Source organism: Nerophis lumbriciformis, linkage group LG08 (assembly GCF_033978685.3).
Source record: "Nerophis lumbriciformis linkage group LG08, RoL_Nlum_v2.1, whole genome shotgun sequence".
Classification (NCBI taxonomy): Eukaryota; Metazoa; Chordata; class Actinopteri; order Syngnathiformes; family Syngnathidae; genus Nerophis; species Nerophis lumbriciformis.
In genome coordinates this window covers 45,732,507-45,747,745 of record NC_084555.2, presented here as the reverse complement: position 1 = coordinate 45,747,745, position 15,239 = coordinate 45,732,507, and the positions used below count along the sequence as shown (strand labels likewise).

The 15,239-nt window shown below is 40.4% G+C and overlaps 1 protein-coding gene across 2 annotated transcripts in view; it reads right to left on the bottom strand.

Moving 5' to 3' along the window:
- Positions 1–2,989: 2,989 nt before the first annotated feature.
- Positions 2,990–15,239, bottom strand: part of zfyve26 (zinc finger, FYVE domain containing 26) — a 72,298-nt gene continuing 60,048 nt past the window's right edge. For both annotated transcript variants that reach the window (XM_061969035.1, XM_061969036.1), the window contains exons 37-43: positions 13,935–14,015; positions 8,052–8,179; positions 7,829–7,964; positions 6,002–6,061; positions 5,757–5,939; positions 5,632–5,682; positions 2,990–3,910 (exon numbers count right to left, since the gene is read on the bottom strand). In XM_061969035.1, coding sequence (XP_061825019.1) covers positions 3,695–3,910; positions 5,632–5,682; positions 5,757–5,939; positions 6,002–6,061; positions 7,829–7,964; positions 8,052–8,179; positions 13,935–14,015 — 855 coding nt within the window. In that variant the 3' untranslated portion in view covers positions 2,990–3,694. The remainder of the gene's footprint in view (positions 3,911–5,631; positions 5,683–5,756; positions 5,940–6,001; positions 6,062–7,828; positions 7,965–8,051; positions 8,180–13,934; positions 14,016–15,239) is intronic.

The window sequence follows — 15,239 nt, the reverse complement described above, 5'->3', positions numbered from 1 at the left end:
TTCATTATGAGACTGTGGTGGTAGATAAACCTAGCCAGCTAGAGATATTGGCCCCAAAATCATTTAACAAGTACAGGAACAGCTAGCTAGCTAGCTTGAGTGGAAGTCTGCTGGAGTAGTCTACAGCAATTACACCTCTATTAAACTTAAAATACCATAGATCAAATATATTTACCCCAGTAATATCATCAACACTTACCTGACTGGATGAAGTCCTTGGGCTCAAATACTAGTGTGGCCTCAATAGCCCTGCTGTAGTGTGTAGCATGCTGGGAATTATCTGCACATGTGATGGAGGAATGCACAGTGCAGGGTTGAAATTCTACTGAATTTGCATTAAATCAGGTTGTTTTAGCTAATAATCATGCTGCAAAATCTAGCATGTTGCATTCAATGCTTATTCCCATTAATTCCCATGGAAAGTTTCCAACTTTGAATATTCCCGGAATTTTTTCTTCTTCTTTACAATTAGACAACTATATTTATGTCTATAATACAAATAAAAATACAATGTAAATATTTTTTTATGTATTATTTTTAAATAAGGAAATATTTAGTTAATAATCACATTTTTTGCTACAATAAATATTTTGTCCTGACTTAGGTGAAAGATACATCCTGCGGATGCACTGGGACACATCATCAGTGATGTTGTTTCCTGGGATCATCGGGGGTTTCGGGTCTTTTAGCATCAGACCCCCTCAGCCCAGGCGACCCTGCCGGGGTGGTCAATCCCCAGCCTGTGTCCCAGCAGCGTTTGCCCACGGTTCTGCCCTCTTAATCCAAAACCCATCCATCCGTCCATCTTCTTACGCTTATTCGAGGTCCTAAGCAGGGAAGCCCAGACTTCCCTCTCCCCAGCCACTTCGTCCGGCTCTCCCCGGGGGATCCCGAGGCGTTCCCAGGCCAGCCGGGAGACATAGTCTTCTCAACGTGTCCTGGGTCTTCCCCGTGGCCTCCTACCGGTCGGATGTGCCCTAAACACCTCCCTAGGGAGGCGTTCGGGTGGCATCCTGACCAGATGCCCGAACCACCTCAAAGCCATCTTGTGGCTTTCTCTGCGGATCTGATAGCATCCCCGACAAGTCCTGCAGAGTGACCGCCTTGCGAATCCCCGACAGCCCACCTCCAGGGGCTCACATATTGTTTTACCAGCCTTGCCTCCTACACTCTTATTCCAGCTCCTGGTACTTGGCACGCTTCCTCTCATTGGCCTCGTCCATGCGTTCTTCCCATGGCACAGTTAGCTCCAGAATAATCAGTTGCTTGGTGGAATCTGAAACAATGATCATGTCTGGGCGGACCCTGGTTGATGTAATCCTAGAAGGGAAACTGACAAACTAGTACACATGAGATGGCACACAACTCAGTACCTGAGATCCTAAATCAGGTGTATATCTGCAAAATAGGCAAAAAAACAACCTAGCATGCTATTGTTAGAATTCTAACATTCAACATACATCAAGTCAAGTATATGACTGAAGTGTATAGCGGCAAATTTAGCTAAAAAAAAAAAAGGTAGCATGCTAATATTAATGCTAATCTCATTTTGGAAATGTGTTATATGCTGCAATACTGTTGGCGTGCTAAAATTAAAATGTAAACAGCATGGGTCAGGTACCAAAATATATGACTGTGAGGAGTATATATGCAATATTTGTTAAAAAGCTAACAGGTTAATGTTAGCATGCTAGCAGTTGGCCAGATAACGTCAAGTAACAAATATGATTATTGTCATACTAGCACACGAGACACATTAGATTGCAAAAAATGTAGTACCCAAGGTCCCAAATTAGGTGTATACTTGCAAAATAGGCTAAGACGGACTAGCATGCTAATATGCTAATGTTAGAATGGTAACGTTTAACAAGTACCAAACTATATGACTTTGAGGTGTATACCCGTTCAATATGCTAAAAAGCTAACATGCTATCTGTAGATTAACATTAACATATTAGTTCGATAGCGGATATTGCAAATAACAAAATAAATGACTCTTCAAGGATTCAAATAACTTTATTGACATACTAGCACACATGAGACGGCACAAAATGTAGTACCCGAAGTCCAAACTTTGGTGTTTACCTGCTAAAATGGGCTAAAAAAAAAGGGGTGTTGAGGTGTGCGGGGTCGGGGGGCGGGGTTAAGGGGGAGGAGTATGTTTATAGCTAGAATTCACTGAAATTCAAGTATTTCTTATACATATATATATATATATATATATATATATATACATATATATATATACATACATATATATATATATATATACATATATATATATGTATATACATATATATATACATATATATATATGTATATATATATATATATATATATATATATATATATATATATATATATATATATATATATATATATATATATATATATGTATGTACACATATACACACATAACACTCCTCCACTCATTGTTGTATTTGAAAGTGCAATGCTTTGCAGCCAGTAGCACAGCATTTGAAGGAGCGTAGGTATGGGCAGCATCTGTGAAATTTAATTTGCAGGAAAGGAGCGAGTTTAGGGTTGAATTGTCCATCCTCGTTCTATTCTCTGTCACTATCTTTCTAACCATGTTCAACACCCTCTCTGATGACTTGCAAGCGTACTTCTTCTTCTTACTCGTCGTCGCTATGACCGTCTTTTCTTCGTTCTTCTGATTTGGTCTCCTTCTTGTTGTGTGTGCAGTTGTGCACTCTCCAAAAGCCGTATATGTTATAACGTGACTGGGCCGGCACGCTGTTTATATGGAGGAAAAGCGGACGTGACGACAGGCTGTCCTCACTCAGGTCCGCATGGACATGGAAGGGGCGTGCCTTGTTGTCCGGCTGGAAATCGGGAGAAATTCGGGAGAGTGGTTGTTTCGGGAGAGGCACTGAAATTCAGGAGTCTCCCGGAAAATTCGGGAGGGTTGGCAAGTATGCTCATATTGTGGCCGGTCATGCAAAAATGAAGTCAATCAGCCAATAAGTGATGTGTCATCATTTTTATTATTTCATTTTAATTATTAAACTGTGAGAAATCTATTAAAAAAACATGATTGCATCATTTTAAGCAATTGTACAAATTCCTTCAAGGAAGATGACGATATCTGTTTTGTTTTTTAATAACTCAGACAGTAAAGTGCGGTGGTGAGGACTTGAAATGTGTCTCAAAAGTCTTCAAGTGGCTTTTTTTTTTTTGTCACATGGTCGCTCTGAGGCGAACGTCTGTGAGAAGGCAGCTTCAGCATACAAAAAAAAAAAAAAGTCCCTTTTTTGTTGTTTTTTGTGTTGAGTAAAATGTAGTTTAAAATGAGTAAATATGATTATTATAGGATTTTGAAGATGATTAAAAATATCTCCAGCATGATTTTTAAAGGAGTCATTGAGTTGAGCAAGCAGTAAGTACACATTCACCAATTTTTTGGGAACACCTGAGGGAACATTCTTGGACGAGTGTGGTGTGGAGGAAGTATCACATGATTTGTGAGCTAAGCTACGTTCCCTTTTAGCCGAGGTAGAGTAAGCACCTGCATCATTACGGTCGTCATGGTAACGGAATTTAAAAAAGGTTGTCTCCGTGACTTCTTAGGGCTCCTTTGTTGTGTGTAGCGTTTTAAAAGGCGTAGGTTTAATTGGATCCGTCTAAAAATGGCACCTGGCCAGGGAGTCCCCCCAGGTGTGTGGACGTGTCGTTACCTAGCGTTGTTGGCCCGCGCCGCTCGCTGCGGGCCGGCCTTGTTGTGGTGCTCCAGGAGCCACTGGCGGCAGATGTTCTGCATCACCGAGTCCTGCGCTCCCTCCGCCGCCCGCAGCACGTCTTGCACCAGCGGACCGGCCCGGCTCGCCTCCAGTTTGACCGCCAGCAGGTAGGCCGGCCGCAGCTTGTTGCACTGCAGGTACGCCTTGATCTGAGCGCAGGTGGAAGACGGGAAGGTTGTTAGTGCACTCATCAAAAGGCATCGGCGGCATGGCGAGTGCATCACCGAGCAGCGGGTGGCGCTACAATCCCTACATGTATTCATGGTTTAGCCCAGGGGTCGGCAACCCGCGGCTCCGGAGCCACATGCGGCTCTTTGATCACTCTGATGCGGCTCAGCAGCTTACTTGCTGAACCCCCCAATTTTCCCGTGAAACTTCCGGATTTCAGTGCCTCTCGCAGAAAACTCCCGGGATTAATATTCACCGATTATCACCCTTACGGTTATAATAAGGGCGTGCCATGATGGTACAACATTTGGCGCCCTCTACAATCTGTATTAACAGAGTGCCAGCCCAACACTTGTTAAACAATATACATTTTTTGCTTGCACACGTATGTGACAGCAAGGCATACTTGGTCAACAGCCACACAGGTTACACTGACGGTGGTCATATAAAACAACTTTAACACTCTTACTAATAATGCGCCACACTTTGAACCAAAACCAAACAAGAATGACAAACACATTTCGGGAGAACATCTGCACCTTAACACAACATAAACACAACAGAACAAACACCCAGAATCTCATGCAGCCCTGACTCTTCCGGGCTACATTATACACCCCCCCCCCCCCCCCCCCCTGTGCGTCGGTTGAGGTGGGCGGGGTTTGGTAGCGGGGGTGTATAATGTATCCCGGAAGAGTTAGGGCTGCATGGGATTCTGGGTATTTGTCCTGTTGTGTTTATGTTGTGTTACGGTGCAGATGTTCTCCCGAAATGTGTTTGTCATTCTTGTTTGGTGTGGGTTCACAGTGTGGTGCATTATTAGTAAGAGTGTTAAAGTTTTTTTTTTTATACCGCCACCGTCAGTGTGAGCTGTGTGGTTGTTGACCAAGTATGCCATGCTGTTACCTACGTGAGCTAAGCGGAAGCCCCATACAACATGTGGCTGATCAGGCACGCTGACTGTAGTGGGTGCTGTATGCTGTACCATCACGGCACGCATGACGCTGACAAGCGCCATTAATTAAAAACCCGCGTGCCGCACCAGCTTTCAAATTCTACATAAGGGTGTGGGCAGCGTGTCTGAGACCCCTGGTTATACATAGCACAAAACAAACAAAAAAAACTTTGTATGCAGTGTTATTTCATTTAAAATTTCAAAATATTTTTGCGGCTCCCATTGTTTTCTATATTTGTGAAACTGGTCAAAATGGCTCTTTGACTGGTAAAGGTTGCCGACCCCTGGTTTAGCCAATCAGAAGTCATTTCTGGAAAAGGCGTGTTACCAAGAATGGAGGAAAATTATCATTATAATGTTTTATGTGCATTATGTAAATAATGATGGTAATGTAACTAATTATATGAATAAGGTAAATAATGATGGTAATAATATTGTCAATAATGATGATAATTTAAATATCTGTCAAATTATTTGTGTTTATAATGTATATTTTCTGCTAGATCTACTGGCACTGGGAGCAGGTGGGTAAGAAATCTTGCCCAAGGACATAATGGCAGGGACTAGGATGGCAGAAGCGGGGATCGAACCTGGAACCCGGTCGCTCTACCAACCGAGCCACTCCGCCCCATAAAATCACAAACAAGTTACTTTTACAAAATTTTCACCTGAGCCAGAATTTCCCCAGAAGTGTAATTTCATTGCCTAAGTTTTTTGTGATCAAATGGGACCAAAGCGCTATTTTACCTTGTTTTCTGGGCTCTTGGTCTCCAGGATGAGACTCTCCAACTCTTTGGCCTAAAAAGAGACAACAAACAAGGAGGCGGGTCACCATCTTTGCACAGCAGCGCCAACACCCCCCCGTCACTCACGTCCGCCGGTCCTTTATCCGCCACGGCGACGCAGCTGAGGATGAGCGCGTCGCCGTCGCTCTTGGTGGCCATGCCGGACTCGATGACACACTTGAGCAACTGCCGCACGGCGCCGAACTTCCTGTGACGGACGAGGCGTTGGCCGGCCCGCACGTACACGCCCTGGGCCTCCAGCTGGAAGTCCTGCACCGAGGACATTTTGGTGACCCGGCAATGGTGGAAAAGGCTTCCTTCGATGTACTCACCTGTATGACTCGGTATGCAATGCCGAAGCCTTCTTCGATGTTTTTACCGCCGAGCATCACCTGCAATCAAACAACACAATCTACTTGACACTTGACAGAAAAAAAGGAGCTCCTCAATCTACGTATGAGCTCCTCCCTTTGATGACGAAAACAGGATACAATGATTGTCAGCAATGTCAGCAATTGGTCATCAGCTAACCTCAGCCTATTTTTAGTCAAATATAATACAAAACCCAAAACCAGTGAAGTTGGCATGTTGTGTAATTCGTAAATAAAAACAGAATACAATGATTTGCTAATCCTTTTCAACTTATATTCAATTGAATAGACTGCAAAGACAAGATATTTAATGTTCAAACTGAGAACCGTAATTTTTTTTTTTTTGCAAATAATCATTAACTTAGAATTTAATGGCAGCTACACATTGCAAAAAAGTTGTCACAGGTGCATTTTTACCACTGTGTTACATGGCCTTTCCTTTTAACTACACTTAGTAAACGTTTGGGAACTGAGGAGACCAATTTTTGAAGCTTTTCAGGTGGAATTCTTTCCCATTCTTGCTTGATGTACAGCTTAAGTTGTTCAACAGTCCGGGGTCTCCGTTGTCGTATTTTACGCTTCATGTTGCGCCACACATTTTCAATGGGAGACAGGTCTGGACTACAGGCAGGCCAGTCTAGTACCCGCACTCTGTTACTATGAAGCCACGCTGTTGTAACACGTGGCTTGGCATTGTCTTGCTGAAATAAGCAGGGGCGTCCATGGTAACGTTGCTTGGATGGCAACGTATGTACCTTTCAGCATTAATGGTGCCTTCACAGATGTGTAAGTTACCCATGCTTTGGGCACTTATACACCCGCATACCATCACAGATGCTGGCTTTTGAACTTCGCGCCTATAACAATCCGGATGGTTCTTTTCCTCTTTGTTCCGGAAGACACGACATCCACAGTTTCCAAAAACAATTTGAAATGTGGACTCGTCAGACCACAGAACCCTTTTCCACTTTGCATCGGTCCATCTTAGATGAGCTCGGGCCATGTGAAGCTAGCGGTGTTACTGGGTGTTGTTGATAAATGGTTTTGGCTTTGCATAGTAGAGTTTTAACTTGCACTTACAGATGTAGCGACAAACTGTAGTTACTGTACTTTTCTGAAGTGTTCCTGAGCCCATGTGGTGATATCCTTTACACACTGATGTCGGTTTTTGATCAGTACCGCCTGAGGGATCGAAGTTCAATGTTGGTTTTTCGGCCTTGCTACTTACGTGCAGTGATTTCTCCAGATTCTCTGAACCTTCTGATGATATTACGGACCGTAGATGGAGAAATCCCGAAATTCCTTTCAATAGCTCGTTAAGAAATGTTGTTCTTAAACTGTTGGACAATTTGCTCACGCATTTGTTGACAAAGTGGTGACCCTCGCCCCATCCTTGTTTGTGAATGACTGAGCATTTCATGGAAGCTACTTTTATACCCAATCATGGCACCCACCTGTTCCCAATTAGCCTGTTCACCTGTGGGATGTTCCAAATAAGTGTTTGATGAGCATTCTTCAACTTTCTCAGTCTTTTTGCCACTTGTGCCAGCTTTTTTGAAACATGTTGCAGGCATCAAATTCCAAATGAGCTAATATTTGCAAAAAAATTCAGCTTTCCAGTTCGAACGTTAAGTATCTTGTCTTTGCAGTCTATTCAATTGAAAATAAGTTGAAAAGGATTTGCAAATCATTATATTCTGTTTTTATTTACCATTTACACAACGTGCCAACTTCACTGGTTTTGTATGAGGGGCGGTCACATCTGACATTAGAAACGCAGCGTCTCACCTTGCAGGCCACCTCTGCCTTCATGGGGTTTCCTCCGAACAAGGTGGGAAGGGGACCGGATCCAGCGGGAGACGCCGCCTCGCATCGGTGCAGGAAGCGGGTGACCTCCAGCTGCAGCTCGATGGTGTTCATGTGTCTGGTGACGACACGGAAGGAGGACGTCACAACAAGAGCGGCGGACACCATGAAAAGGTAGAGGAGAAAAAACATGGAACTGTATGACCTGGTGACGTCGCCCGATGACATCATCTTCCTGAACGAGGCCGCTTGAGACTTCCTCCTGCCGCCGCCGCGACATTGCTGCTCCTGCAAGTACGTCCTCAGGTGCTCTTTGGCTCGCACCAACCAGCGCTGCACGCATGACAATTATCATTATTATTATTTGTAGCTGTCAAGAGTTATTTTAGACGATAAATATAAGTTCCTTCAACGACGCTATTGTTTTTTTTACTCCTTTTTGATCTGCGGCCCATTCCGTAGCGCAGGGCAATTCAACTGGCGGCCTGGGGGCTAAATCCGGTTCGCGAATGACACCTTACCGGTCCCCCAAGTTCGTTCAAAACTTGGGAGACAAATATTTTTGCAGCAAATTCCTAAAAACACAAGAGTGCTCCTGTTGTATGGAGGAACTTGGACCACTGTAAACACATTGGCAGATCCTTATGTTGACCTTTTCACCTTGCTAGCAAACTGAGGTCCAAACTTGTGATTGCCCCAAGGCCCTTTAAGTCCTCTCCTTTTTGACAGTAACACATTGTTTGTGATGTGGTTAATGTAACTAAGGCGTTGCCGTAGTTTGTTTACTTCAGATGCAGCAAGAATCATTTGTTCAACCTATTTAATTACAGCTGTGGTGTTCCTTCAAGGTTTCATTTTAGATCCTCCCTTTTTCCTCATTTGAACTGTTCAACTGGCGGCCTGCAAGTTAAGTTAAAAACAAATCTTAAAATCCTAGAGGACTGTCATGAAGATAATCTTTGACTAGCTTTTTTGCAGAGGGTCTTTAAAAACCGCAGAGCGCTCCCTGTATTGCTGACAAAATATATAGAACAAAATCAAAAGTCTATTGTAGAGAACACTGGTTTGCCGGAATATACAAAACAAGACACAAAAATAAGGCCCCCCAGCTTTCTGGAAATATGGCTTTGTCAAAGATGTATTGTAATGTAATCTGTGATATTTCTACATGAATAAGTGTTTTCTGGCAGATTGCGTATATTCTTTTATAACCTGTTCTGATTAATAGGCTGCGATTGGAGAAAGTTTAAGCAAGCTGAATATAATTTTTGGATAATAGAGAAGGTTTAGACCAGGGGTGCTCACACTTTTTCTGCAGGCGAGCTACTTTTCAATTGATCAAGTCGTGGGGATCTACCTCATTCATATATATAATTTATATTTACTTATTTATGAAATATATGTTTTTGTTAATAAGTTAAAGGTGTTTAATGATAATGCAAGCACGTTTAACACATATAGTTAATATTGTTAATAAATTAAAGGTGTTTAATGATAATGCAATCATGTTTAACACATAGTTAATATTGTTAATAAATTAAAGGTGTTTAATGATAATACAAGAATGTTTAATACATATAGTTAGTATTGTTAATAAATTAAAGGTGTTTAATGATAATACAAGTATGTTTAATACATATAGTTAATATTGTTAACAAGTTAAAGGTGTTTAAAGATAATACAAGCATGTTTAATATATATAGTTAATATTATTAACAAGTTAAAGGTGTTTAATGATAATACAAGCATGTTTAATACATATAGTTAATATTATTAATAAGTTAAAGGTGTTTAAAGATAATACAAGCATGCTTAACACATATAGTTAATATTGTTAACAAGTTAAAGGTGTTTAATGATAATACAAGCATGTTTAACACATATAGTTAATATTGTTAATAAGTTAAAGGTGTTTAAAGATAATGCAAGCATGTTTAACACATATAGTTAATATTGTTAACAAGTTAAGGTGTTTAAAGATAATACAGGCATGTTTAACACATATAGATTCCTTTCTTTCATGAAGACAAGAATATAAGTTGGTGTATTACCTGATTCTGATGACTTGCATTGATTGGAATCAGACAGTGGTGCTAAAAACGTCCGTCAGTGTGTGAATGTGTGTGTGAATGGGTAAATGTGGAAGTAGTGTCAAAGCGCTTTGAGTACCTTGAAGGTAGAAAAGCACTATACAAGTAAAACACATTTATCATTTATTATTTAACACAAATAGTTAATATTGTTAACAACTTAAAGGTGGTTAAAGATAAAACAAGCATGTTTAACACATATAGTTAATATTGTTAACAACTTAAAGGTGGTTAAAGATAATACAAGCATGTTTAACACATATAGTTAATATTGTTAACAACTTAAAGGTGGTTAAAGATAATACAAGCATGTTTAACACATATAGATTCCTTTCTTTCATGAAGACAAGAATATAAGTTGGTGTATTACCTGATTCTGATGACTTGCATTGATTGGAATCAGACAGTGGTGATGATAACGTCCGCATTTTCGAATGGAGGAGAAAAAAAGTCCTCCATTCTGTCCAATACCACATGAAAGTGGTTGGTTTTTGGCATCTTATTTGTCCAGCTTCCGTACTCCTTTGTATACACTTTACAAGAAATACATTGTCGGCAAACTCCGTAGCTTGCTAGCTTGTGCACGCCAGCTTTCTGAGACTCTTGTTTTGTTAGCGCAACTGTGCAGTCGGTCTTTGGGGTTTTGACGACAGGTACGGCGCCAGAGTCTGTTGAAATAAAGTGTTTCTCGCCTTCCAGTCGGTAATTTTAATGAGCTGGCAGCAGCCAGCGTCATCTCAGAAGACCCTCGGGTGCCGTGAATGTCAATCAAGTGACGAAAGTGACGTCATAGTGAAGATTTATGATCGCTCATTTTTAGGACAATTTTTTTAATGCCTGGCTGGTGATCGACTGACACACCCTCCGAGATCGACCGGTAGCTCGCGATCGACGTAATGAGCACCCCTGGTTTAGACATTGTCATGCAGATATGTGAAAACCATTAACTGTGCAACATGTAATGCGCAGTACGGCTGGGCGATATATCGAATATACTCAATATATCGCGGGTTTGTCTCTGTGCTATATAGAAAATGACTATATCGTGATATTCGAGTATACATTCTCACGAAGTTGCTTTTAGCTGCGGGCATTGCAATGCATGCGTTTCCCACTCTTTCTTGTCTCTCCTTCTCACAGAGACTTAAACAAGCGCACCTTCTTACACACGTCACGTGTGCAACGTCACACGCTCTCGTGAAACAGAGAGGTAGCGACATGGTAACATTAGCTGTGGTGCGGGTGGTAATACGAGAGAGAGAAGGAGCGAATCTGGTAACAAATAGAGGAACAATTTATTACCGAGAAAAACAGTTTAATGTTTGGCTTCAAGCGGGAATATGTTCAACATTTATGCGGCAAAAGCGTTGTTACAAAAAGTAGCAGCACTGCTAATGTAGCATCATTTGAAAAGTCACCCGAGAATAAGGAGAATAAGGAGTGCTTGACACACTCTGCATGTCAACATCTCCGGCCGGTGCCACACCAACAAAATGCCGAAGCATTCAGATCAACACCGTATGAAAAAAAAAGTCAACAAGAGAAGGAGATAACGTCCGCAGGAACCTATTATGCAGCTAATTTTTATTTGACAGTTATTGAAATATCTTGTGTGACATCATGCACAAAAGTGCACTTTATTTGTTTTAAACTATTGTAGTGGCTTTCTGTACAAAAAGTACACTTTAAATTAGTGTTGTTTTGATATGTCATCTTGGTGACATCATGCACAAAAGTGCACTTATAGCAGGGGTGCTCATTACGTCGATCGCGATCTACCGGTCGATCTCGGAGGGTGTGTCAGTCGATCACCAGCCAGGCATTAAAAAAATTGTCCTAAAAATGAGCGATCATAAATCTTCACTATGACGTCACTTTCGTCACTTGATTGACATTCACGGCACCCGAGGGTCTTCTGAGATGACGCTGGCTGCTGCCAGCTCATTAAAATTACCGACTGGAAGACGAGAAACACTTTATTTCAACAGACTCTGGCGCCGTACCTGTCGTCAAAACTCCAAAGACCGACTGCACAGTTGCACAATAAAAGCTCTGCTTCATCCTGCCTGTGCTACCAAAATAAGAGTCTTAGAAAGCTGGCGTGCACAAGCTAGCAAGCTACGGAGTTTGCCGACAATGTATTTCTTGTAAAGTGTATACAAAGGAGTACGGAAGCTGGACAAATAAGATGCCAAAAACCAACCACTTTCATGTGGTATTGGACAGAAAGGAGGACTTTTTTTCTCCTCCATTCGAAAATGCGGACGTTATCATCACCACTGTCTGATTCCAATCAATGCAAGTCATCACAATCAGGTAATACACCAACTTATATTCTTGTCTTCATGAAAGAAAGGAATCTATATGTGTTAAACATGCTTGTATTATCTTTAACCACCTTTAAGTTGTTAACAATATTAACTATATGTGTTAAACATGCTTGTATTATCTTTAACCACCTTTAAGTTGTTAACAATATTAACTATATGTGTTAAACATGCTTGTTTTATCTTTAACCACCTTTAAGTTGTTAACAATATTAACTATTTGTGTTAAATAATAAATGATAAATGTGTTTTACTTGTATAGTGCTTTTCTACCTTCAAGGTACTCAAAGCGCTTTGACACTACTTCCACATTTACCCATTCACACACACATTCACACACTGATGGAGGGAGCTGCCATGCAAGGCGCTAACCAGCACCCATCAGGAGCAAGGGTGAAGTGTCTTGCTCAGGACACAACGGACATGACGAGGTTGGTACTAGGTGGGGATTGAACCAGGGACCCTCGGGTCACGCACGGCCACTCTTCCACTGCGCCACGCCGTCCCGCCGTTAAACATGCTTGTATTATTTTTAAACACCTTTAATGTGTTAACAATATTAACTATATGTATTAAACATACTTGTATTATCATTAAACACCTTTAATGTATTAACAATATTAACTATATGTGTTAAACATGCTTGCATTATCATTAAACACCTTTAACCTGTTAACAAAAACATATATTTCATAAATAAGTAAATATAAATTATATATATGAATGAGGTAGATCCCCACGACTTGATCAATTGAAAAGTAGCTCGCCTGCAGAAAAAGTGTGAGCACCCCTGACTTATAGCATGTTTTAAAATGTCTCTGACAATCTTGCACTTTCTGTTTTGAAATGACATGAATGTCTGTGCCACTGCTTAATAACTATTTAATAAATACACTTTTGGTCAATTGGTAAATTAGTTGTGATTTCCCTCTCTGCATGAAAGTTTAAAATGAACATATATTAATGCAGTATGAACAAGAATGTTTTAATGTAGACACATAGAATCATCATACTGCTGTGATTATATGCATCAAGTGTTCATTCAAGGCTAAGGCAAAATATGGAGATATATATCATGTATCGTGACATGGCCTAAAAATATCGAGATATTAATAAAAGGCCATATCGCCCAGCCCTAATGCACAGAATATCAGAAGCATTTATTCAAGTAGAAATATCACAGATTACTTTACCAAACGTCTTTGACAATCAAACTATGACCATAACAATCCACATTTTGTGTTAAAAATGTGTGAAAATGGTATCTTCACATGGTGTAGCTCTTCCTCTAAATGCAAGTTCTCCTACAGCAGGAATACAAATTCTGTATTCCTACAAAATACAAACATTTTTTCAACACGCTGCAGGTACTTTTTTTATTGTCATTAAATTCTGTTTATGTCCTTTTTGTGTTGAGCTGTTTTAAAAAGGATAACGTTTAAAAAAAACATTTCAATGAAGCAAACTGATTGTCTGGTCATAGTAATAGAATCTTGAAAATGATCTGTCTGGGGTACACTTATGAATTATGAAAAATTTGCCTGCGATTAATCGTGATAAATTTTGAGTAAACTATGAATAAAATGCTATTAATCGCCATTAAATATTATAATCGTTCGAGAGCCCTATTATTATTATATGAATATGCTGTATGTGTTTGTGTGTGTGTACCTGTTGGTCCCCCAACTGCTGGTAAGAAGTGGCTCCATGTGTGAAGAACCGTATGCAGGTCATAGCCGCACGCACATGATCCTGTCCACAAGAACATAATTCCGCATGTTATCAACGGCTTACTAACATTTAAAAACCAGGGGTGTGAATCTATGGGCACCTAACGTCCTGATTGGATTCCGATTCCTGGGGGTGACGATTCGATTTAGAATTGATTCTCGATTCAACACGATTCTCGATTCAAACAGATTGTCATAATGTAATATTTGGTATAATAATTATAATTAAACCTTTTCAAAACAAGTTACAGATTAGAAAAGCCTTTTCTGGTTGCAAAAAGTGGCCTAAAAACGTCTGTTTAAAAATTATTATTATTTTTTTTTTTAAATATATACATACACAATACAAATAATTTTTTGCCAAAAATCTATATATACGTATATTTTTTGAGACTGTTAGTTTTACCCTACTAAAAAAAGATATATAATAATATATATACTAGAGATGTCCGATAATATCGGACCGCCGATATTATCGGCCGATAAATGCTTTAAAATGTAATATCAGAAATTATCGGTTTCAAAAAGTAAAATTTAGGACTTTTTAAAACGCCGCTGTGAACACGGACGTAGGGAGAAGTTCAGAGTGCCAATAAACCTTAAAGGCACTGCCTTTGCGTGCCGGCCCAGTCACATAATATCTACGGCTTGTCACACACTCAAGTGAATGCAAGGCATATTTGGTCAACAGCCATACAGGTCACACTGAGGGTGGCCATATAAACAACGTTAACACTGTTACAAATATGCGCCACACTGTGAACCCACACCAAACAAGAATGACAAACACATTTCGGGAAAACATCCGCACCGTAACACAACATAAACACAACAGAACAAATACCCAGAACCCCTTGCAGCACTAACTCTTCCGGGACGCTAGAATATACACCCCCAGCTACATCCCCCAACCTCCTTATGCTCTCTCAGGGAGAGCATGTCCCAAATTCCAAGCTGCTGTTTTGAGGCATGTTAAAAAAAATAATGCACTTTGTGACTTCAATAATAAATATGGCAGTGCCATGTTGGCATTTTTTTTTCCATAACGTGAATTGATTTATTTTGGAAAACCTTGTTACATTGTTTAATGCATCCAGCGGGGCAACACAACAAAATTAGGCATAATAACGTGTTAATTCCACGACTGTATATATCGGTATCGGTTGATATCGGAATCGGTAATTAAGAGTTGGACAATATCGGAATATCGGCAAAAAAGCCATTATCGGACATCTCTAATATATAC